This window comes from Triturus cristatus, chromosome 3_2 (genome assembly GCF_964204655.1).
Source record: "Triturus cristatus chromosome 3_2, aTriCri1.1, whole genome shotgun sequence".
NCBI lineage: Eukaryota > Metazoa > Chordata > Amphibia > Caudata > Salamandridae > Triturus > Triturus cristatus.
In genome coordinates this window covers 617,790,124-617,815,835 of record NC_140584.1, presented here as the reverse complement: position 1 = coordinate 617,815,835, position 25,712 = coordinate 617,790,124, and the positions used below count along the sequence as shown (strand labels likewise).

The window sequence follows — 25,712 nt, the reverse complement described above, 5'->3', positions numbered from 1 at the left end:
TCGACCAACAACACAATGAGCTCAGCTCGTCCTTTAATAGGGTGTTTTACGATGTGCCTCAAAAACTGCTAATCACATGATTTCTGCACTCACCTTCTGCATTATCTTTTAATTTTCACCACAACTGACACATTCCAGGCCAGCTTAAAATGCTAGGCAGACCATCAACATAACAGAGCGGAAAACCAACAAAACACAGGTAAGGTAAAACTGTCAAGGACCCCAACAACTCTAAAAAAATGTTTAAAAAAATAACATGACTCCAAGTCATTCTGATGAATCCAATCCAATAAAGCACACCCAAAAACAAACAATATAAATACAATTATTCATACACTTGAACAGCAACAATGGGATGTACACCTGTGAACACAAATGGAGATGCAACCAACAAACTCAAAATACTCATCATTTCAGTCTTCCAATAGCTCCTCAGAAAGACATTCTGAACAGAACACAATAAACGTTAAACAATAACTTACCCAACAAATATTTAACCTACAATTGATCCAATGTGGCCATCAGCAGTCCATCACAACCAAGTCCAAGAACACAACTAGTATAATCTGACTAAACAGTAAAACAAAATATAAGCAACCAATCCTAGTATATTATCAGAGATATGAAGCCACTAGCCTCCATTACTTGTCCTGAAATGAAGATGAAGTACATATTCTGGATGCACTCATGAACTTAAAAGAAGAGGGACAGTGCAGCAGAGAAATACAACTCAAGGGGATACTATGCAAAGACTAATATGGCCATGAAGAAGTGATTGCAATGGGCGACAAACTACTCTACTCACAGTCAAGGAGAAAGAGGCATCACAGTAGAAGGCAAACGACCAGGAGCCTTCACCCACATCTAGGTAGGCACCACACTTAGCACAGTCAATACAAAGAGCAAGTTACTCACCTTTGGTCATTATTTTTGGTGGATACCCTATCTAACAGCAGCTTCCTAACCTTGTAAATAACCCCAGGTGCCAGATTAGATCTGGAAAATTCAAACCAGTGCTCCTGTGTGCCTGCAGGTGAAACCGTCGACTCCGTATCTACCCCATTTCACTCTGAAAGTGATTAATGGAGCCTCATACATGAGCCATCTATGTGGATTAAATCAGTTTCTTTCATTAATCCTTCTACACCCTTAGATGAGGAGCCGACTGACCAACTGAAAAACCAATGCGCAGATTTCTAAATTGGGATCTTGTTAGATGGAGTGAGATCATACCACAGATAGTGGAGGCAGGGGCAGTGAGAAATCTGCAATTAGATAAGGTATCCACCAAAAAAGCATTACTGAAAGTAAGTAACTGATTCCTATGGTGGATACCACAGATTCCTTACCTTGTGTATAGATACCAGAGCGGTACCTCCCAAGTTCGTAGGCCCCTGCAGTGACTCAAACTAAAAGGTTCTGCAGGACTGAGCAGGTATCATGCCCATCTCAACAGACCTGACTGTCGAGGCAATAGTGCTTCCTGAAAGTGTGCACCAATGCCCAAGTGGTGGTCTGCCAAATATCCAGGACAGCCAACGCAGTGGTAATGGCCTTGGCCCTAGTGAAGTGCGTATTCTAGCCTTCTGTAGACTGATTCTTAGCCAGTGCGTAGCAGATCTTGATGTAGAGAACAAACCATTGAGAGATGGTCCATTTCTGTACGCTCTTGCCCTACTTTGCCCCAGAGAAACCCACACAACCTTGATAAGGTCAATGTAAAAGCTGTGCACTCACTTGGGGTCAAAACAATAGAATCTCTCTTACTCTTTTGAGGGATGATGTGGAGCAAAGAATTTCAGAAGAGTGATGGCTTGTACAATGTGAAACGGCATCACCAGCTTCAGCAGGACTGCCACTCGAATCCTTAGCACCCGTTTGTCTTGGAAAAAGGTGGTATAAGGAGGCTACAATGAGAAATCCCTAAAGTTTACTCAACCACCATGTGGATGTTATCGCCATCAGCAATACAGTTTTCAAGGTCAACTGTTCATCAGTTTGAAAGGAATACACATCAGAAAGGTGAATACTAAATTTAACTCCCAATGTGGCACACTATCTTGGCCCTCTTGGATGAGTTGGGCCCTGTCGTTCCTGATCATCTTCAGAACTTGGGACAGTTAGCAGCGAGAAGGCAGACCAAATGAATCACCTAGAACTCCAACAAGATTTTTTAAATGTTTTTTATTGCCATCAGGTATATATTCACACCATACTGCATACGTCATAAAATCAGGTTATTTTCGATCTTATGTCATTCGACAAGTGATGTAATTTGCAATTGGCATATAATTTCATGTTTATCATCAAACCATTTAAATTATCTATATTAACAACAAAAGTAACGTCTTAACATAACTAACCAGCCTCCATCCCAACCCTTGTTATATATCTATATATATATTCACTTAAAAAACCATAGGTTTCACACGTTATAGTTAGCTGGACATTTCACTCGTGAAAAACCATTGAAATTCCCCCGTTATAGTTAGTGCAGGCAACTATAACTCACACGACCGCAATCCTCTGCTGATGACGTCAGATATTACATCACTGTATTTAGACACTTATTTACCCATGTCTTCTTCCATTAATTTTTAGCTATACATATATTACAAATATTTTTTCTTCAGAAAGACACATATGTCATCAGTGATGTAATATCTGACGTCATCAGCAGAGGATTGCGGTCGCGCGAGTTATAGTTGCCTGCACTAACAATAACGGGGGAATTTCAATGGTTTTTCACGAGTGAAATGTCCAGCTAACTATAACATGTGTGAAATCTATGGTTTTTAAGTGAATTTGCAAGGTTTTTTAAATGCTAATTCGTAACTATAACGTGTGTGAAACCTATGGTTTTTTCAGTGAATTTGTACGGTTTTTTTAAATGCTAAGTTATGCATTTTTTATTTTATTTTTTTAAGGTTTTTCACCGTGCGCGTACCGTACGCGCACGGTGCGCTTTGCACACCGTGCACGCGCTGTGGGCGCGCGGTGCGCTTCGCGCACCACGCTCCCACGTTACGCAGTTCGAGGAATTTTTCCGTTTCTACCTTATGCGCACGCTACGCGTACTCCGCGATTTTTCGCAAAAAAATTAAAGGAAATTTTAGCCCTTGGGGGTCCTTCTGGGACCCCCTGAGAAAGGCTAGGGGGTCAGGAACTGTCCACCCTGCCCCCTTTTCACGTTCTCCACCTTTGTTTTTCACCCCCTCAGACTGCGAGAGACAAAATGGCGGCCGACACTTCCTGGTTTCGACCGATTCGAATGTTTACTAAGATCTAACAACCAATCAGAATCGCGCTCGCGCACGGCAGCGTGCGCGTACGGTAAGTTTTACCGTACGCGCACGGTGCGTGCTTATAGATATATATATATGCTTTTAAATGCTATTTGCTCAGGAAATACTGAACAGATTTACAACAGGCCTGTAAAAGGCACATCCCTGACCTGAGGACTACCTCTCTGCCAAATTTCAAGTAATTCTGTTCAGCCGTTCGGGCTGTAGCTTGGACTAAAGGTCCTATGGAAAAATGCATGGGGAAAACGTGTTTTGGGACCCCCCCTTTTTCTCAGCCCCCGCTTGACGAATCCCCCCGAGACTTTCAGGGAAGGAGCGGAGCGGAGCGCCCCACCTATTTTGAAATTTTCGCGAGGATTCGTCAATCGGCGCCAAAGTTATTCCAAATAGAATGTTGCGGATTTCCTATGGAAACACGATCTTAACTATAACTATCTACTGGTGACCGCCAGTAGATAATATATATATCTATATATATATCTATATATATATGTATAGGGGCTGGCAATAGACTTTGTCTCATACCGCTGGGCATCTGAAGCTGACGTGTGGAACACAACCAACTTCGTTGGGGCATCACTTGTTGCTAGGAGAAACGCTGTTACTACACAGACACTCCATGTGAACTACACTTACCAGCATGCATCTGCTCAGCAATGTGAGAGCTCAAGGGGCTAGCACACCTTCTATTGGAGGAGGAGTGACGACATCACAGAGGGAGCGGTCTATTTCACAGCTGCATCTTGTTGGACCCCCTTACAGAGCACAGAGTTCGTGAAACCGGCACTGAAGAGAGCCATTGGAGGCTTGAAACGCGTCTGCCTGAGCGTTTCAGGGACTATGAGCATTACGCTCCTTTGAAAATAAAGCCTTTGTCATTTTACCCCGGAGCTGTATCGCGCTTTTTCTTCAATGGGAGGAAGCTTTGGTTCGGATATATATATATATATATATATATATATATATATATATATATTCACTGAAAAAACCATAGGTTTCACACATGTTATAGTTAGCTGGACATTTTACTGATAAAAAACCAATGAAATTCCCCCGTTATAGTTACTGTAGGCAACTATAACTCACGCGACCGCAATCCTCTGCTGATGCTAATACTGTATTTAGACACTTATTTGCCTATGTCTTCTTCCATTAAATTTTAGCTATACATATATTACAAATATTTTTTTTTCATAAAGACACATATGTCATCAGCAGAGGATTACGGTCGCGTGAGTTATAGTTGCCTACAGTAACTATAACGGGGGAATTTCATTGGTTTTTTATCAGTAAAATGTCCAGCTAACTATAACATGTGTGAAACCTATGGTTTTTTCAGTGAATTAGCAAGGTTTTTTAAATGCTATTTCCTAACTATAACGTGTGTGAAACCTATGGTTTTTTCAGTGAATTTGTACGGTTTTTTAAATGCTACGTTACTTTACGCCATTTGTGGCGTGCGCGCCCACTTAACGCAGTTCGTTCCGTGCACGGTTTTTATCAACTTTAATAAGCCCTGTACATTTGGTGGCCTTCGGCCACCAAAAGCACAGGGGGTGAGGTCAATGTGGATAGTGTTTTTTTTATTTCGATTTTATAATTTCATGTTGCCAAAATTACGTTTTTTTTCTCTATTAATAAGCCCTGCACATTTGGTGGCCTGCGGCCACCAAAAGCACAGGGGGTGGGGTAAGTGTGGATAGTGTTTTTTTTATTTTTATTTTTTTACCGTAAGCGTACGGTAAGCTTACGGTAAGCGTACGGTAAGCGTACGGTAAGCGTACCCCGCGAAATTGCCGAAAAAAAAATAAAACCGTTTTTGCTCTTGGGGGATGTTTGGGGACTCCCTCAACATGACTATGTGGGAGGGAGTTGTCAAAACAGCCCCGTAACATGTTTTTGGCCATCATGTTTGATAAACAACACTCAGTGCGAGAGACAAAATGGCGGACGCCGCTTCCTGGTTTCGGCCGATTCGAATGTTTACTAAGATCTAAGAGCCAATCAGAATCGCGCTCGCGCACGCCACCGTAAGCTTACGGTAAGCGTACGGTAAGCGTACGGTAAGCGTACCGTAAGCGGGCTCAGATATATATATTGATTTAAAGGCTATTTTCTCAGAATCTACTGAACAGATTTACACCAAACCTACAAAAGGCACTTCCTTGACCTAGGGACTACCTCTCTGCCAAATTTCTAGTAATTCTGTTCAGCCGTTCGGGCTGTAGCTCGTTCTAAAGGTCCTATGGAAAAATGCATGGGAAAAACGCGTTTTGGGACCCCCCTTTTATCTCAGCCCCCGCTTGACGAATCCCCCCGAGACTTTCAGGGTAGGAGCGGAGCGTAGCGCCCCACCTATTTTGAGAAATTCGCGAGGATTCGTCGACCGGCGCCAAAGTTATTCAAAATAGAATGTTAAGGTTTTCCTATGGAAACGTGGTCCTAACTATAACTACCTACTGGCGACCGCCAGTAGGTAATATATATATATATATAGTTGCTCACATTTTCCTTTACGTCTCAACTCTTCAACTTCTTTCTGTGTGTTGTGAATAGGTAGATTATTGTCCTACGTGAGTGTATTTGTATAGATAGTCGAGGTTATATCTTTGGGGTTTCCGCCACGTTCAGAAGCATCTAAACAAGAGGTAAACTGACAATGTTATACGTGTTGTGTGCCTTTTTTAGGAAGGGGAAAAAAGATAATCAGGGAAGTTCATGTGGGCAGTAAATCATTTTTGTTGTATGGTTTCAATGCTTCCAACATAACATCCCAACTTTGGGCAATGAAAGTTTTCCTTAATCCTGCACTTTCTTCCCTGTGTAAATGGACACGTTTGACTTCCAGCCATTGCACAGATGTTGCCTGTCATCTTACAGTAAGGGGCATTGACATTTTTCCTGTTCATGGTTATATTTCATAGCAGCAGTAATGTTGTCAGTTCAATTCGTTTCTTAAAGGCTTTGTCCCATTTCGGTGGTACAGAAAGGCCAAGTACGCATTCCTCCAGTGTGTTTTGAACTTCGTAACCAGTAATGGCAACCAGTGCCATGGCAATCCAGTCTCCATACAGCAACAGCGAACTGCAAGAACATAGCATATGAGGGGGATCAGCTTAGTTAAATTACATCGAGGGCAATTAGGAGAGATGACGGGATAAATCTTACTGAGTCTCTGAGGCGCAAGACACACTCTATTTAGAATATTGAACCAAATAAATTTAAATTGCCCATTACGCAATACTGTATGCAGTTACATAAGGGTTTTTTTCAAATCTGAATGGTGCAATGGACTGGTTAAATCAGCGTCACATTGTGTGCAAGGCTTACTGCCCAGTCCATCCGTAAGTTGCAAGAAAGCACTACATAGGCTCTTAATTAGGCACCCGCTATCACCCACAGCCCAAAACTAACAAGCTGATGTGGAGGTAGGACTCTGCCAGAGAGCAGAGTCCTCTGATCTTCACCTCTGGCCTCCCGAAACGAGTAGCAATAAGTCCGTCGCCACTGTCAGCTATGGGTGGGTAGAGAGAGGGTCTGCCGCTGATCCAACTGCCACTCTTGCAGATCTTTTGCAGTCCAACAGCCTTCCTTGAAGATCTTTTGCAGTTCAACAGCCATCCTAGAAGATCTTTTGCAGTCCCCTCCAAAACATGGATGGAATCCAATAGGTTCCTATGGCGCTGGACCTACTGAGACTTCAAGTTCCACTGCAATGCTTGCATTTGCCACCTGGCATGAACAGTGAGCAGAATGCAGGATGTTAATAGGCCCAGAAGCCTCAGGACCATGTTCATTGAGACTGAAGACAGAAGCTGAAACACCAGGATCATAGCCCAAATGTTATGGACTTGCTAGTCCGGAAGAAAAGCTTGAAGCATACTGCATCCTGAATGGCTCTGATGAAAGGAAGCCTCAGCGAAGGAGTCAGATGTGACTTCGGCAGGTTGAACAAGAGCCCTAAAGATGTTAAGAGGTCTGTTGTTGTCTGGAGGTAGTACGCAACCAACTGTGGCGAGCCCGCCTCAACAGTCATTAAGGGAGGGGAAGACTGGTACCCATGACCTTCTTAGATGGGCAGCGATCACTGCCAGCACCTTTATGAACACCAGAGTAGCACTGATGAGACTGAAAGGGAGCCTGACAAACTGAAAGTGCTTGTAGCCCACATTGAATCCCAAGTAGCCAATGTAGTACAAGGGTGTGATAATAAGCATCATGAAGGTCCACCACCAAGATCCAGGGCAGAAAGAACTTGGTCAAAGTGGGCATCTTTGCGAAGGAAGCCTTTGATAGGTCTAAGGCATACACCCTTCATCGGCATGTAACAGGAAAATCAGTCAGTCCCTTCTTCTGATGCTAGAATTCTCTCTACAGCTCCTTTGGCTAGAACACATCTTGTCATAAGACAGTCAGGTGATCTTCCAACAGGCATTCTGCTGTAGGTGGCAGGTGTGGGAAGTTGAAAAGGAAAATCAGGGTGTATTCCCATTGGACAATCTGCAGGACTCATTTTTCAACTGTGAAGTTGTGCCACCCCTGCAAGAAGTGACTGATCCTGGCCCCAACAGGATGGCTGTGTGCCACTAAGGGTGCACTAAAGAGGTTTTGTAGTTGTTGCTGGAGGGCAGGAGACTGGGAGAAATGCTGTCATTGATGGCTAGACAATTGTCTGCCAGACCCACAGCCCTGACCTGGAAAGCCTGCTGCACAGGCGATGGGGGCTAGAGCTGTCGATTCGCTAGACTACAGGCATATACCCTAAAAGGACAAATCTATTGTGGCAATTGGCAGAGAACGTCTCATGGCTTTGCTTACTTTAAAATGTTACAGGGTGGTATGAGCCTTTTCGTCAAACACATGGGAGCCATGAAAAGGCATATCCAGTTATGGACACCTGAAAGTACCCAGAGAAGCTTGTGGACCTCCTCCATGCGTGGTGCCAAAGCAGCATGCTAGTTCCCATAGCTGTGCCCAGATAATCTAGCCCAAGCAGATTCCAAATTTGGCAGCTTCCCATCAACCTTGAATGATTTGGGTTAGTGAAGATTGTAGATCTTCTGAAACCACAGGTATGATCTCACCAATCATGCCCTAATGTGTGTGAGTATAATGCCATAGTAGGCAGCACACACTAAGTGACGTCAGGGCAAGACTGGCTGCGGAGAACACCTTTGCAAAAATATCACCTTATTTTTACTCCCTATCAGGAGAGTGCTTGAAAAAGCATTGGGGTTTACCGTACCGATGGACGGCTGTACCACCACGCTCTCAGGTGTCAGGTGCTGGGCCAAAACATCTGGGTCACCTGGAGCAGGTCTATGGCGGCAGGCAACTTGTGGTTAACTGGAAAGGGGTGGGGGGAGGGCATGGCTTAGCCCAAATGCCCGCTTAATTGACAGGTGAAAAATGTTCAGTCATTGCTTCGCTAGGCTGTGGGGCCTCTGTAACGATATTTGTTTTAACCTCCATAGTGGGGAGGTGAAGTTCAAAGACCTCAGTAGCCCTTTTGATTACTGTGGCGAAGAATGTACTCTTCTCTGTTACTGGTCCGGGAGAACAAACTCAGTAGCGGGTAAGGTGTCCAGTCTACTGGCCTCCTGTAATTCCATATACCAGTCATGTGCATCATAGGGAGGGGCAAGTTCTTTCTCGTCTCCTCCATTGTCATCGCCATAAGACTGGTTCTGATCACAATATTAGCCAAAAAGCTGGTGCAATGTATGTATGCTGCTGCACAGTAGTGGAATCATATCGGAGTCCGTTGGGTTCAGTATAAGCTATAGCACATCAAGATATAGACATGATCTCCGTCGAGCTGAAGAACCTTGGGCCCATAGGTTAGCCAGAGGGAATCAGAAGCATGCCAAAGATGCACAGCATGTCCTCTCAAAAGCCTTCGACTTGGTGCGAGGTCACCATTGGGCCAGGGACTCTGGGTGTAATGGGACCAGAAATAGAATTGGCTCGTCAATGGATTGGGAGCGAGAAGAAGAGGCACGTTGAACGCCCTTGTGCATTCTCCGAAGAGTGACGGGAAGGAGCAGAATCCTGCTTAGACTTTTTGTGTTTCTCCTTAGACTTACACTAAGAATTCTACTGCGAGAAAGATCAGCCTCGGGAATGACTTAGGAAAAGAGAGTGGAAGCCAGAGCAGGTATGCGTACTCGACTTGAGCTTCGAGCAGGACCTGTGCAGAGCTTTCACACTTAGAGGTTTGCCTCGTGACCTCGGCTGGCCTTTGGGTTCATCTGCCCGTATTCATCACATGACTTGGAGTCGTGCAATAAACCCAAGCAGCAAAGGCACACCTGGTGAAGATCTGTCTGAGACATCTGTTTGTGACATGGTTTAAACCCTGTAGCCTTAGGGGCCAACAACCCTTGGAAATATTTTTGGGAATGAAACAATTCTATTCACAAGTGAAAAAAAGAGGAGCAGAGCTCCAGGTCCCCATGTAAAGGCGCAGAAAGAAAGGAACTGCCATCAGCACGCATGGATGTCACCTCCGGAGTGGAATTGCGCCGACACAGTCACCCAGCCAGGGATCCAAAGCTTGGTAGCCAGGAAAGGAACAGGCCACCTGTTAAAGACGAGGAACATGTACAGCAGCAGCTAGGATCCGCTTGCATGGAAAAGAGAAAGAGGACACTGTGCATCGTTTTCCATTCCATCAAGCTGTTAGAGACTGAGGAGCATGCTAGGAGACCCACAACATAAAACTAAAACAAAACCCCAAGGAAAAGTTTCAAATAAAGGAACCCTTCCCTGTAATGCCATCAAAAACAAGTACTTCACTGGAAGAAGAGGGCTGACCCAGAATGAAAGAGACTGACTTATGACGCCAAAACTAGGTATCTTCCTAAAACAAATGAGATTGACTTGCGACCCAGGAAACCAGAACCAGACAACCCCTTGGGAAGCATGAGACTGACTTCTGAAGACTGAGCTCAGAACCACGTACCCCTCTTGGAGAGGGAGACCAGCCACAGACTCTAAAAATGTTTAGAGTTTGTGAGATGCAGGCCATCTGCCAAAAAGTAGCGGCTCTCCCATCCGCCATATTTAGAATACCAATGACATCAATGCCTTCTTAATGCTGTGGATGGGACCTCTGTCACTTTTTGGCAGATGTTCCTCGTCTACCAAACTATAAATAAGGTCCTGGGTCTTAACTTGAAGTGGGATTCTGAGCTGGAACATTAACAATCCAGTAGCACAGGACTTCCAAAGAGCAGAGAGGCCACATTTCAACGAAGGTGCAACCTTCCTCAAATTTCCCCTAGAAGGAGCTCTTCACTCACAGAACCCGAGGACCAGAAGGAAGAAGAAAATCTTGATAATTCGCCAGTGGAGGGGGCAGCTCTCAAGTTTACAACGCTTGAGTTTTTAATGAACAAGCAAAGGAAGTACAGGAAATAGTTAAACAACAGAAACTACGCAGAGACAACGTTTGCTCTGAGGTACAGCTTGACACAAATCTTTGATCCAAGAAGAAGATGAATGAAAACTGCAGCCCAACCATACTGACCTTTAATAATGTTTCACCACACAAGTGAACCCCACAAAAATAAAATATACATACATCACAATTTCATCAACCATCTCTATATCAGCCAGATTTACCTTCATACGTCGGATTCCTGCTTCTCCGTGAATCCCTACAAAAAGACAATAAACTAAACATCACACAAACATAGCAGGGGGGCAAAAGAAATGAAATTAAGAGGTTCAAGACAAATATAAGACAAAAGCGAGATGGGAGATAAAGACAAAGAAGAGAAGTAGTAAGATGGAGCAGAATATTAGAAGGAAATGAAGAAATAGTAGGCCTGGTCTTGTTGCTTCATTAGAGGACCGTGTTGTGCAAATCTCCAAAAAGCCCATAGACCGGTCTAATAGGTTACAATTCCAACTTGCTGAGGTAAGTTGACTAACTGGAAAGAGAATGCAGCGGATGGTGTATCCACGCTTTTGAGACGTTGTAGCTTAAGGGGTTAATGCATATGTGTCCTACACTGTGATTTTCTCCCCTTTCCTGGAGCGCCCTCCATCTTGCATAGCTGCAGGGCCTTATCATCAACGCGATCATTCTGAGGCTGAATATTTATGTAGAGACAAATCAAGCACATTGACGAATGGGAACAAGTGACCCCTGGACACATTTTCATAGAATTTAGCAGCACAACCATTGATAAATAAAAGCAAAGGACCTCCGTGGAAGGCATGCATGTAATATAAGTCTATGTACAGATGCGTACTATGGCTCTACACATTCTACCATGATATGCTGGTTAACTTTTATGTGTGGAGGTCTCAGCCTCTGCCTCTACGATCTTTTATGTGCGGTGGTCGCCATATGGATATGACTACATTTTAGTAGTAAATGTTGCGGGGGTGGGTGGGATGGTTAGAAAATGAGGAATGCCTCCTACTAAATGGGAATGGTTTAGGGAGCAGTAAGGATGGGTTAAGAGCGATTTAGGGAGGGACGTGAACCTACCCACAAAAGAGTAAGTCCATGCCTATTTACAAACTGCCCTTCTATAATTTCTGTAGCCAAAAATTAAAAAAACAGCCGTAAAAGTACTCCAGCACTGTATTGGTGTAACTCCAGCACCACCCATGGCCAACTACTGGTACTGCAACACCCCTCCATAGAAAGTAACAGGGCAGGAACTTAAAATAACACCCCATAGAAAATAATGTTAAAATAAATACATTTAGTTCGATTTTCTAAAATTTAAATACATTTAATTTCAATTAAATACAAAAAAGTATGCATAAATAAAAATAGGTTACTAAAAAGTTCTTTTTCATCATCACTGAGTCACATGAAGCTAAGATGTTTCTTGTAACAGGAGAGGAGTTTAACTCCCAGTATATGTGCTTTTAGGCCGCTAGACTACTTTCCACATGGGTTTCCCAGCTATTAGATGGTCTATGAAGCATCAATACATCTCACTTCCCCCCACTCCATTTGGCCAGATATCGCAGCTCCACTGCATGATAGTAATTGAATATATAAGGCATACCGAGCCCCCATTCGCCTGGTTGTCGGGACAAATTCTGTGCAGCATACCTGGGCCCTCCGCCCCCCCCCCCCCACACACACACAAAGTCATTTACTTGTTTGTTAGATTTCCCCCAGAACACCTCTTGGAGGCTGTAGGGCTAATGTTCGTATAATGTATAGAAATCTACGTATGGCCATCATTTTCACAGCTGTAATTTTCCCCAGCCCGGAAACACCACCAATATGCCACATCTGGAGGTCCACCTTAGGGAACACATACATTCACTTTAGTTTACATGTGCTGTTTTCTCCAGCAAAGGAAATGTTTTAACCACTAAGTAGGGGATATGGCCATCCGCCCATTCCCGTAAGAACCTCAAATGCACAAGGGCATTCTGATCCAGGCGATGGATACGTTCAGGATCTGGGATTTCTGCAGATTTTAAACCTTGAGGCTTGGCCAAATCTCTCTAGCTCCTCCAATAGGGGTGGCAGTGAATTGGTCGAATCCGATAAGGCAAGCAGCTCATGGTCTGCAAACACACAGATCTTGTGTTAATTTCTTCCCACTCTTACTCACTTAATTTCTCCTTGAGTTCTCACTCTATTTGCCAGGGGCTCCATTTACAAAGCAAATAGGAGTGACATGGAGCAACCCTGTCTAGTAACACTACCAATCTAAAACCAGTCAGAGGCCTTGTGATTGACAGAAAGAAAGCTACTGGGTCCCTATAGACACTGAGTATCCATACACTGGACCTAAGGGCAATTCCAAACACTTCTAAAACCTTACAAAGAAATGGTAAATGAACTCTGTTGAATGTTTTCCAGAACATGGATTATATGTTTGGTGTTATCTGAGGAGTTCTTCCCTGGTATGAACCCTGCCTGGTTTAGGTCAATACGGCTTTGCATGTGGGTGCCCAGTCTGCCAGCCAACATCCGTGTGAAACGTTTGGCATCTATGTTCAATCAGGATATTGGCTGAAAAGAGGAACACAAAGTTAAATCATTTCCCAGCTAGGGCCACCATTGACGCTTTTCTCAGATATTGGGGTAGTGTACCCAAATGAGTCATATAAGCAGGGCTTTAAGTAGGATGGAAAAAATAGGGGTCTCTCAAATGGGCGTGTCCGATGTAATTAAGGCTGTGGTTTAAAAACACATAAGCTAAAAATCTGTCCTTAGCATAGTGTGCCGCCCAACTGGTATTTTGCTGTTTCTGTCATTGCATCCAGATAAATGATATAACAACAAGCCAGGAGTATTGGATTTGTCAATGGTTGTTAGTTGCATAGGATGAATAAGCAGCAGCCATGGCTTTGCTGTATATAATATTGAACATGCTTCAGCTCTGAAATGATGAGATTGTGAAATAACTAAACTGAGTCTCTTAGAAGTTACATCAAAGGCTTTGAGAAGTGGTACTGCTGCAAAGTTGAGATATTTTTTCACCCTGAGGGTGAGGGCAAAAATGGAGAGCCCGATAGGGACCCGTCTCGGCACCTGCTTTTAAGAACTGCTGAGCACCAGCAGGACCCAGCTCACTTTAAGTTCTGCAAATAAGCATGTGAAGACTGGTACAAATAGTTGACAGAATATTTAAAAAAATATTCCAGTGAGCCTGTCAAGGCCGGGTGCTTTGTGTGGTTATAGTTTGGAGATGCGGAGTATCAATTAATCTAAGATGATGGTTTATCTAGCGAGGCAGCTTGGACTTCGGTAAGCCATGTAAGCTGCATGTTTCGGAGATACTACTTTACCATTCCTACCCTCCCCTTCTTAGCTCTGTAAAGCTCCTTGTAGAGGTTTCAGAGTACCTGCCTGATTTCTGTATCCTTATTAGTCACAAAACTCTCTCTTAATTTAAATAGTCAAGACCCTTTTCATTATTATTACTTTGGCCCTCAGCATACAAGCAAGAAGTTTCCCTGCCTAGCTCCCTCTTTATATAATAGGTCTGTTTCAGTCTGAAGAGTGCATGCTTGGCTCTGTCTGTGTCTACAGCTTTTAACTTGGCATGAGTTCCTTATAGTTGGCACCAAATTAGTTGTGTCTTGGTCTGTTTGTGAACCTCCTCGAGTTCTCTTGATTTGTATCTCAAGCTCCCCTCACTTTTCTTTCCTATCTCTATTGGACTTGGCTTATAGGGATATTAACAGCCCTCGGACAAATACTTTCAAAGTGTCCCAATGTATATGTATCTTTGTTCCTACATATCATTCTCCTTATGGAATGTCTCTATTGCATTCCAGATTTGGGATTTATTGCTACTGTTGCAGAAAAGGCTGTCTCTAAGTTACCAACTCAATCTTATCGCCCGAAGTTGGGGCACTCCGATAACCAAATGTACTGATGCATGATCAGAAATTTCCCTAACCCCAATCTCTAGCTCTGCTCATCTCTTGAGTAAGTGAGGAGGAACCCAAAGAGTGGTCCAGTCTAATGTACAACATATGAACAGCCGAGAAGAAAGAAAAATCACTCTCCGGATGCACGGTTCTCCAGAGGTCCGTTAAACCAATGTCTTGTAGCTCTGTGAAAGCTCTTCCATGTGGCTCATTCTCAAAACTGAACATTCCTCATTCCATGGCACTCCTCTGATTCTGATATTTTGATGCCTCAAGCAATTTTCAAGGTTCTCTAAGCACACCTGGAAATCTAGATTCTGGTCTTTTAGCATGATGAGTTCTTGGCTCACAGTTTCATATTCGCTCTCTCACATCTCAGGACTCCTCTAAGGATTCGACTTAGTGACCAACAACCATTACATCTTGCTTTATGTTTTGCAGGTATTTTGAGGCGTCATTCCTCAGATGTGCCATGTCTTCTCGAATGCGATGGAACAGCTTTTTCATAACAAAGAGAGTTACAGAGACTCATTCTCCATGGCCCTGCTGGTGTGCTCAGGATCCCATATGGAGGATGGGGGGGCTAATTCTCTCTTGTGAGTCTCACTTTTGGGTGCCTGCCCTAGCCACCATCTTCTTCAATGAGGATGCTTTCTTTCTTTCATTTGAGACCACAGTAATAAGAGTTACTTCCAGTTGCTTAGCCACTAGTTCGCTTATGGGATTCTTGTGATGTTGAGGATTGGCCTCACTGCTTACCCACCAATTCTGCACTTAGGCACTTCAATAGTCGTGTCTTCAGCATGCTTTCAGGCAGGGGGTTGCAGGGAACACCCTTAAAAACATTCCCAGTGCTTTGGGTTGATGAATTATTGATTATTTTTTCAAAATTAATATTGCAAAAAGCATTCTAACGCCTTCTGCAGTGTACTATGCTATCTCCTGAGTCATATATGCCCTAGCAGCTTCTCTACAAACCACTCCCAGCAAACACCAAAACCCCTAAGACAAAGTACAAGCACAATCCTTTGCTCAGTCTAACCCTTCCCCCCACAAGAACCATGTCAGGTTTCTCCAGTCACGGGGATGCCTTGCTTCCAGTAGTGCCCCAGGGGCCAACGTCTGTAGTTGCCATGAAGATGGCAGTTTTTGCAGTCTATGGTACTTCAGGGGCACCCAGGTACCTGTTTATGCATTCTGGTGTTCAGAGGCTCCCGAATTTATTCCTGGAGAGGCAGACACCATCTTGCAGCGTCACAGGTCACAAGCTCTCCTGGCACACAGAGATCAGTTGCGTATCCCGTTTGCGACTCCCTGGGTCATGGCCCCTCCTATTAGCCACTCCAGCAAGTGAGCTAACAAGTCTGGGAAGAAAGGGGTAGGTTTCTCGGCCCACTGCGGCTTCCATCTTGTAGCCACCACAGCCACTGGATAAAGATTGGGCCAAAGAGCAAAGGGCCCAGTCTCAAGAGGTAGGGAGATTCTGCGGGCAGGGATGCCCAAGCAGCTCAACAGAACAGAAAATTCTCAGGACCTGGGCACAGGAGAGAGATGCATTATTCTATCGTGCCACCAGCAGGACTCTGTCCAAAGCGGATTTGTTAGAAGAGACTGCAGTACCTAATTGGACTCTAAGCCCCAATACTAGACCATAAATCTGATATATGGTCAATTTAACTTCAGAACTCAGACAGTTTTCAAAACAAGGAAATATTCAAGGAGTCTGAAATGCCGAGGGTTTATTTCACCTAGACACGCAAAAGGATAATTTCTGATCGTACTCCCACCATCCCCTCTCCAGAATGTATCTGTTAACTGAAAACTCTGAGGTGAGGTCTTCTGTAGTCCAACATTATCTGACATCATGCATACCAATTGAAAACAAATACATATCTTTTAATCGCGCCATACTGAAGAACTACACAGTTCTTAAAAAGCTAATCACCTTGAAGAAGACTCCATTGAAGTATCACATTTAGTGTTGAAATGTGCCTGAGTTGATCTGCTTAAGGAAAGGTAAACGGCAATTCAGACCATAACTCCCACAGCGTGACTACTTTGGCGGTCATTCTTGTGCATATTAACACTCATAAAGAGACTGACTGCATGTGCACAAAACTGGCGTAAAATGGCCCGTGTTGGAAACTGTTTTATAGTAGAATTTGCATATATAAGGAGATCATATGCGTTTTCCTTAATGTTACATATTTACAGCACATGGTAGTGGCAGGACACTGTCAATATGTTTTTATAACTGTTAATGCTGTGACTATTTCTACTGAATGAAATCTAAATACATGCTACTTAAATCAACCAATTGTGTCGTATTTTGAGATAAGAGCGGTTTGTGTCAACTCAAACAATCTGTGATGTATACATAAGAGTCTTGTACACAAGACAATACCTATTGATGATGTTCCTAGGATATGGACATATAAACTTTTCTGAAAATGAATAGACTTCTAACCTGGTGAGAGTACACACATACTCCTAGTATTTCACTTGACCCAACCCCATTGTTTGCAAAAAGATTCAGGCAATTTCCTTTTCCTCATAACTACTTTTCTTCATTAGGATTTTTCAATTGTACACTCTGTGATATTCTCTACAAGTTTCAGGACATCTTCATAAGGAGTGTGTGTATATGTCTCATTCTGGAAAAGAATCAAACAATACATTCTAGATGTTATATATCTCAACACCATGCTTAAACCAGGGTTAAAAAACCCTTTATACATGGATAATTCATATCTTTTGTTCGACGCAGCAATAGCTTCTAGCATTGAAGCGTATACAAAGTAGGCACCGCAGTGTCTAACTTAGAGTTGCCATACTTTCTCACCTCAGGCTCTTCTCCCCACAATCCTGGGTTTGCTCCCAAGTTTTATTTCAATCTTCTTTTTGTAGTCTCCTAAGATCCCTTTCAAAAACATTCTGACATACACTTATTCAAAAGTTCATCTAGCGTATAACATCAAAGTGATGTAAAAACTCCAGCCGACATCATCAAACAAATAAACATTATAGAATGCTTATTATTAGTTATTGATAATGATGCATGAATGGGTAAAGACCACTGTTCTTTTCTCATCACTGGATAGCCCCTTTAAACAAAATAGGAACATAACTTTTATTGTTCCTCATCCATCTATTACGGACAGAAATCTTTTTAATAGTCTATCTGTCAACTTTCCATTTGTAGTATTGTCTGTGTTAAATCATATCCTCTCTTTGGTAATTCACCTTTACTTTGTCCTCACAAATATGAAATCTTAATTGCGCTATATTGTTGTCTGCTTCCATAAAGCCAAATTTCTAATGCATGCTTAATGTTCATTAATTTTCTAATTTATGAAGTTTTACAAACACAGCACACCCCACATGACCATTTCAGCAATCGGATCACATTCTTAGAAAGACAAGTTTTGTCAAAATATCTGTTCTAGTTTTACGATCACTCTCTTGAAGTAGCATTGACACGTGCAGAATTACACAAAACTATCTATGGAGGTCAGGGGGGCGTGGCTACGCAAGCCACGATGGCGGACATGCACTGCTGAGGCTCCGTGCCCGGTCGCCTCTCCTGTCTAATTTAGAGCATCACTGAGGCCAACGAACGGCCCCGGACCCACCGGATCCTGCTTTCGCGGAGGTGCGGTGCGAGCGGGGGCCTGGGGACGCCCGCAACCCCTGTACAGGGATACAGCACACGGAGTCGCCCGCGCTGCAGTCTGGCTCCCAAGATGGCGCCCGGGGCTTTCTGAGAGGCCTGGCGGCAGTGTGAGGAGGGTCCCAGGGGTGCCTAGGCATCGTGTCCGGTTCGCCGCGGCATCCGGACATCACAGACTAACAAAGACTCAGTGGGGAACTATACCGCAGGCCTGGGTGCAGGAGAGTACTGGAGGCCCTGGTGCACCCGCCATTTTGTGCATCGGGTGTCCGGCGCGAGCCTGGGGCGGGCTCGGCCTCCCGCTGATCGTCCTGGGTGCCTGGTGTGATTGGCGTCTGGAGGTACCGCGGGACAGCATCGAGTGTCGGCGGGGGCGGTGCGCTCCTGGGCCGCCCGGACACTCGCATCGGACCTTGCCTGGCCCCCGCATGGCCGCCCGCCTCCATCAAATGCACGCGACGAGGACCCTGATCCCGAGACCGTTGTAGCTCCACGGAGGACGACACAGCGGACGACCCGGGGGCCTCCTCGGGACCCGGGCGGAGCTAGAGACCGGGACGGGCCAACACAACAGACCGCGCCCCTGGAGGGAACCGGCGCCCGGCAAGCTCTGAACCCCCCACAAATCATCCCAGGTACCTAGTGGGGCCGGCGTACAGCGGGATTGGGGAGAGGGACCACGACTCTCGCCAGGGGTGCCGCGACTCCGGGCCCTTCAACTGCCCGAACATGCCTTCTGCCTGACTTCAACATGGCCGCCTATATGGCACCGGGCTCCGCGGCGGATCCTCCACGAAAGCCCTGAATGCACGACGATGGCGGCAGCGATAGTCCCACGCCCTGCACGAGGTGAGCCATCCGCCCACGGCCCCAATTGTAGCGCCAAGAGTGCGTGCTTTCTTCCTGAAGGTGGCCTAAAGACCGGAGCAAAACGCCTGCAACTCCCCATTCTCGGCATAGGTAATCCCTCACGCCTGAACCTCCCCATACCACTCCCTGCATGGACTCTGTGACGGAGTGTGGCAACAGACACATTATCGAGGACTATCGCCTGGCGGTGGCGAGCCCATGGTGTTTGCTGACACCGTAGGGCCCTGTTTCTCTCATATACTGTACTACCGCACCTCCAGGGACCTGCAAGTCCCATCCAACAGTCGCGGTTCTCCCCCCACACAGGACGAAGATGGGGAAACCAAAGCCTGCACAGCACAACACAATACCGGAAACTGCCCCTGAAAATATGCCGCGAAACTCAACTTGGTCCCCTAATACTGCACCATCACCGGACCTATCCATCTCGGACAAATTAGACAAAGTCCTCGCCGCCATCGAACTGTCCCGGCTATCTATGGAAGACAGACTTGGTACGTTGGCGACAGACGTCAACCTCCTCCGAGACGATCACCGCAAACTCGCGGATCGGGTGAGAACGGAGGAACGAGCGCTGGAGGAAATGCAGCCTACACTAAAAGAACACCAGACGACGCTCCAAGGAATACTCACTCGCTTATCCGCAGTGGAGGAGCGAGCACAGGACTTGGAAGGCCGCTCGAGACGCTGCAACATCAGAGTGCTGGGATTGCCGGAGGGCATCAAGGGAGTCAACCCCATAGACTATATGGACACGTGGCTTAAATCCTTCACCCCGGCAGCGGACCGAACAGCGTTCTTCTCAATTGAACGAGCCCATAGGGTACTTGCCCGAAAACCCGTGCCTGGCGCGGCCCCCAGGGCATTATTAGCAAAATGTCTCCACTTTAGAGACCGCGATGCAGTACTCCGGGCGGCGCGACAGGCAGCCCTGCTGCGAGTAGAGAACAAACAGATAATGATCTTCCCAGACTATGCCCGAGCAGTGCAGCAACAAAGATCGTCCTTCCTAGACGTGAAACGGAGATTGCGTGAAAACAACATTCAATATGCTCTACTCTTCCCGGCTCGCCTCAAGGTCCTCCATAATGGCTACTCCACTTTCTTCACGACCGTAGAGGCTGCACAAGACTGGGCAGACCAACACTGTCCGCAGGCACTCGATACTGGCCCCAAACGTGGCTCACCTCTCAAAGCTTTCCATGCCAGAAAGCGCCCTATGAAACTCCGCAACACCGAGACGAAAACGGCAATTGGTACCCATGACTCGCCGGATCTAGAACAGATCATGAAGGAACGGCGCGAAGCACTACAGGCAGTAATCGATCTACGGTCCACCCAGCATTCGGGACCCATAGATCGCCCCCGCATCTCTTCTCATCGGAAGGCGAAAACGACAGCGATGACACCGCTCGGGGGTTGACTCGGGCGCCCCCCTACGTCACTCCACAAACGGCAGAAGGACTGCTGGATGGACAGGCTTCTTCCCCCTTACCTTGAACCAGCCCAGTACTACAGACTATCTAACTGTATCCTTATGAGTACTGTTCATTACAGGCCCACTGTTGAAAGAGAAGAGGTTAATACCCTACAAGTGACGCGCAATGATCCTTCTGCTTGCCGGTTCAGCGCGCGATCTCGCAGTTGCGTGTTGCCACCCCCTATCATATAGAGCAGGTTTCCCCCCCCCCAGAGTTACGGGAGGAAGTTTGGACACACCGTTCCCCGAATGATGAGTCCTTTGCATTGGGACTGTTTCCCGAACCCCTACACGTAGTTAACACCCCAGTTCATGCCATTCCCACTCAGTCATGGAACTCCACACAGCAGAACACTTGAGCGGTCTGGCTCACTTTTCCTCTATTCTCCTCACGCGCAGCGTATCCCTAGGAGACCACTTAAAGACCTATCTGGCGGGTATCTCACCTGATTCGCACATAACATACACTGTCTATAGCGATGTCAATGAAAAACGCAGACATTAACATACTCACACTAAATACACGCGGCCTCCATACCCCACGTAAACGTTACACAATCTATGCCTACGCGAAGCGACAAAGTGTCTATCCTCTTCTTACAGGAAACCCACCTCAATGTAACGGAAGTAGGCAAGGTACACGCATAGTGGCGCGGCCTCATATGTGCTACAACCTACTCATCATTTGCCCGTGGGGCGCTGATTTGGGTCCGCCCAGGAACCCCGTTTGCGGGAACTCAGACGGGTGGTGGATGGGGAGGGCAGATTTGCCCTGCTGGAGGGACTCTTGGATGGTCAGACTGTCCTCCTGGGAAGCGTGTATGCCCCGAAAGTTGACCAGGACAAATTTTGGGACCGACTCACGAAAACCCTGGCCCAATTCACACATGTGCCCTGGATACTCAGGGGGGGGGGGCACTACATTTGCATTCTTGACCCGGGACGGACCGTTCCCACCCCCTCCTCCCGCACTCCCCCACCTACAGACAAATAGAGAGATTCAAGGCATGGGTCGCACATTGGTCACTCACGGACGCATGGAGACTGCACCACCCTCAAACCCGCATATACTCCTTCCACTCTGTCCCTCACAACTTGCGTGTCCGACTGGACCGATTTCTTTGTACAGCAACACTTCTTCCGCAAATATGCCATTCAGATTACCTAGGTAGGGTCGTCTCAGATCATGATGCACATCTCTTAAGCCTTCAATGGAGGCCCCCACACCCCCTGTCCCCACATGGCATCTACCACGAGACTGTCTGACGGACCACGTCTTCACACACGAGCACAGTCATAGCATTCAAGAATACTTTACTCACAATACGGGGACCGCCTCCTCAATCCTAACTGAATGGGACAGCTTTAAGGTGGTGGCCAGAGGGGAATGCATCAAGCAGAGCGCGGGGGCAAAGCGTACTTTGGAGCAGGCTCTCGACAAAGCGGAAAAGCGGCTCGCTGCTGTCACTAAGGCCGCCGACCAGTCGGTGGCGGCGGCGGCACACATCGCCCACGCTAAATCAGAGTACCAGATAGCATGCGCGGACCTTCGGTGTCACAACTTCCGGGTCTATGCGACCCTAATGCATAAAGACCGCGATAAAACGGGCACACTGTTAGCGTGGCTAGCAAAACAGAACACGGAGGTGCAGCCCATCACGGCAATAATCAATTCTCATGGCACCCTGGTACTATCCCAGGACGAGATCCTGCAGGCATTTCATCAGCACTAGTCGGCAGTCTACAGAGGCCCCCTATCTATAGACCAGGAGGTGGTTGACCACTTCCTGGACCCCTCCCCCTCCCCCAGATATCTGATGCAGACAAGTCGGATCTGGATGCGAAGATACAAACTTCTGAGATTACACATGCCATACGATCCCTGGCCCGAAATAAAGCCCCAGGCTTGGATGGGTTTCCACTCTAGTATTACGCCACCTTTGCCCCCCAACTGACCCTCCGTTTATCAACGGTACTTGACACAGCCCTACAAACCGGGGAACTACCCAGATCCATGAGAGAATCGGTGATTATAACGTTCCCGAAACCCAACCGTGACCCCCAACTTCTAGCCTCTTATCGGCCTATAACGCTTCTCACAGCCGATTGTAAAATCCTGGGGAAGATCTTGGCGATAGATACTCCCAAATTGTATGCCCGCTGGTGCACCTGAGATCAGTGTGGATTTGTCCCGGGCAGGAATATACGCCGCCTTTTTCACGTCCAGGATCAAATAGGCGATCGCTTTCCTCGGGCGGCATGCCTGGTCTTGGATCTCGTAAAGGCTTTCGATACCCTAACATGGCAGTACCTTTTCCCGGTCCTCAGCCGCGCTGGCCTGGGCCCCCCACTCATAGCCTATACCCGCCTACTATATACCAAACTTACCTCCCGGGTCCGATATGGACGCTACATCTCCCCGGAATTTGCGATGCAAAGAGGCACCTGACAGGGTTGCCCCCTGTGTCACCCCTATTGTTCGCACTCGCGGTTGAACCTTTAGCTATCCGTCTTCGCCGGGAGGGACAAGGTTGGGGCATCCCACTCGCAGATACCACACACTGTATCTATGTATGCCGACGACCTCCTTATCTATATACGGGACATCACAGCGGATCTCACCCTGCTTGGAACCGCCCTGGCTGAGTTTGCCAACGCCTCAGGCCTGAAAGTGAACTGGAATAAATCAACGGTGTACCCCTTGCACCCAAACGCTGTCCCCCAGGAGATATGGATTGGTGACCAGAAAATAAGCTGGACGGCAGAAGCCCCCCGTTATCTCGGAATTCGCCTATACCATTCCCCCACTGACATCTTTGAGGGCAACCATCGTAGGGCCCTCGCCGGTATACGATCCACCATTGGGTTCTTGGAGTCCCCCACTGGCCCTGATCGGTCGTGTAGCTCTCGCAAAAATGATACTGGTCCTGCGACTGCTCTATTATTTTACCAACCTTCCAGTAATCCTACCCCGATCCTTTTTCAAAGACTTGGACTCACTTCTTAGCTCCCTAATATGGGGTAAAGGACGACACAGGATCGCACCAGCAAAATTAAAATTACCAACGACACAGGGGGGTCTCGGCGCTCCCTCCTTCGAAGCCTACTTCCTTGCGGCGCAGCTTCAGTGGCTTTCCTACTGGACGGCTGATAGGTACACATCCGAAACATACACGGCCAAGGACCGGGTGACGGCGCCGGAGCTGCGCCGCCTGCTCATACCGGGATCTCACCCTACAAGGACCTATCCCCTCCAGGTGGAAATGGCTCGGAAATGTGTCCAACGCATACACCGCATGGCATCAGACCGACCCCCATATACACCGTTTCTGCCATTGGTAGGCTGGCCGAAAAACACCCAGTTCTTTACTCCTGCCATGCTTCAGGCATGGACATCCAGAGACATCACTGAAGCAGCCGCTCTATTCGAGGAGGGACAACTTAGACCGTACCAACAACTTGTTGACGACTATGACCTCCCCCCAGGGCAATTTCTACTGCACCGACAACTCCTCAGTCACTACCGACCGTACTATGACCTCACCCTAGGGGAACCTCCCACACACCCAGTCCTCCACACAATCTTGCGAATGGGAGCTGGCCGCCATCTCACTACCTGGCTGTACAAATCAATCAGGGAATTGGCCCCTCCATAACTAGAACCCCTACGGACTCTCTGGGAGGGGGAGGTGGGACGGTCATTCCATGACAAAGAATGGGAAAAGGCGCTCGAATTCCCCAAAAAAGTGTCTAGGAATGCCCGTTTTGAGAACATACAATTCCACATTCTACATAGGGCTTACTTGCCACCAGCACGCCTGCAGCGTTTTTATCCTGCCACGACTTTCCTTTGCCCCCTCTGTCAGGCGCAAGATGCCGATTTTCATCATATGTTTTGGGCCTGCCCGGAAATCCAGGCCTACTGGTCGGCTATCCACACGATACTCCGAGATCTTACTGGACTTACCCACCTCACCACATGGGAGGGTTGCGCGCTAGGCATAATCAGACAGAGGAAACGTCACACACTACCCATACGTTTTGTCTCATTAGCCCACTTATTGGCTAAACGCTGCATAGCTATGCATTGGCGCTCCCCTTCGGGTCCCCCGATTGCAGCATGGGTGGGGGCGGTACTCAAATGGGCTGCTGACGAAGAGGACGCAGTGCGAGAGGAGGAAGCGAAAGGCATACGTAAAACCCCAATCTCCCTGGAATGGGTGCTCCTGCTACACCGACTCAAAAAGGCTCGGTCCCCTGATGACTTGATCATCGGCGCGACCACCCCCGACACCACGCGGCTGACTCCTGTGCATGCCCACGCAACTGGAGACCCCTACTGATTCCCACGCCTCCTTAAGGCCGATCATCTCCCACGCCCACTAACCCGACACATTAACCTATTTCCTGCACCCCTGTGTTCTTCTTAGCGAGATACAACTGTGCTGCCAATTAGATGCCTGAGGGACCTTGCATACCCTCGTCTGGCCGTACCACATAACACTCCATGACAACCCCTAGTTTGATTTCCCCCCCCCCCCCCCCCCCCCCCCCTTCGGTTTTTCTTCTTGGCAAACACCTGCTATAGCGTATGCAGCATCTACGTGAAATTGACGTAACTGGAAAGTTTATAATGTTAATAGTGGATGTGGATGCCTCTGTACAATATTCATGCGTACATAATATATGTGTTTAATAACTGTAATACTAAATGCCAATAAAAAGAATTAACAAAAAAAAAAAACTATCTATTGAGGTCAGAACTGATGTCTTGTATAACTTTGGCCATTTCGATTTTATCAATCAACCATTAGGCATGACCCTCTAACCTTTCCCATGTCCTTAGTTGAGTCCATGAATGTTTCTAATAAAAAAATCCCAGAAGTCCGTATAGCCTAGCACTGCCTAGAGGGCTTAGAATGAGGATTTTATTTTCTCCAGAGTTTTATACAGCACGAACTTAACCCGGTATCGGGTATCAGAGCTCTTTACATAGCACCAGTTGCGTTACATGAGGACA

The 25,712-nt window shown here is 46.6% G+C and overlaps 1 protein-coding gene across 7 annotated transcripts in view; it reads right to left on the bottom strand.

Annotated features, from left to right (window-relative positions):
- Nucleotides 1-25,712, bottom strand: part of TKFC (triokinase and FMN cyclase) — a 360,998-nt gene that overhangs the window by 113,852 nt on the left and 221,434 nt on the right. For all 7 annotated transcript variants that reach the window (XM_085648511.1, XM_085648509.1, XM_085648513.1 and 4 more), the window contains one exon: nucleotides 10,932-10,966. In XM_085648511.1, coding sequence (XP_085504637.1) covers nucleotides 10,932-10,966 — 35 coding nt within the window. The remainder of the gene's footprint in view (nucleotides 1-10,931; nucleotides 10,967-25,712) is intronic.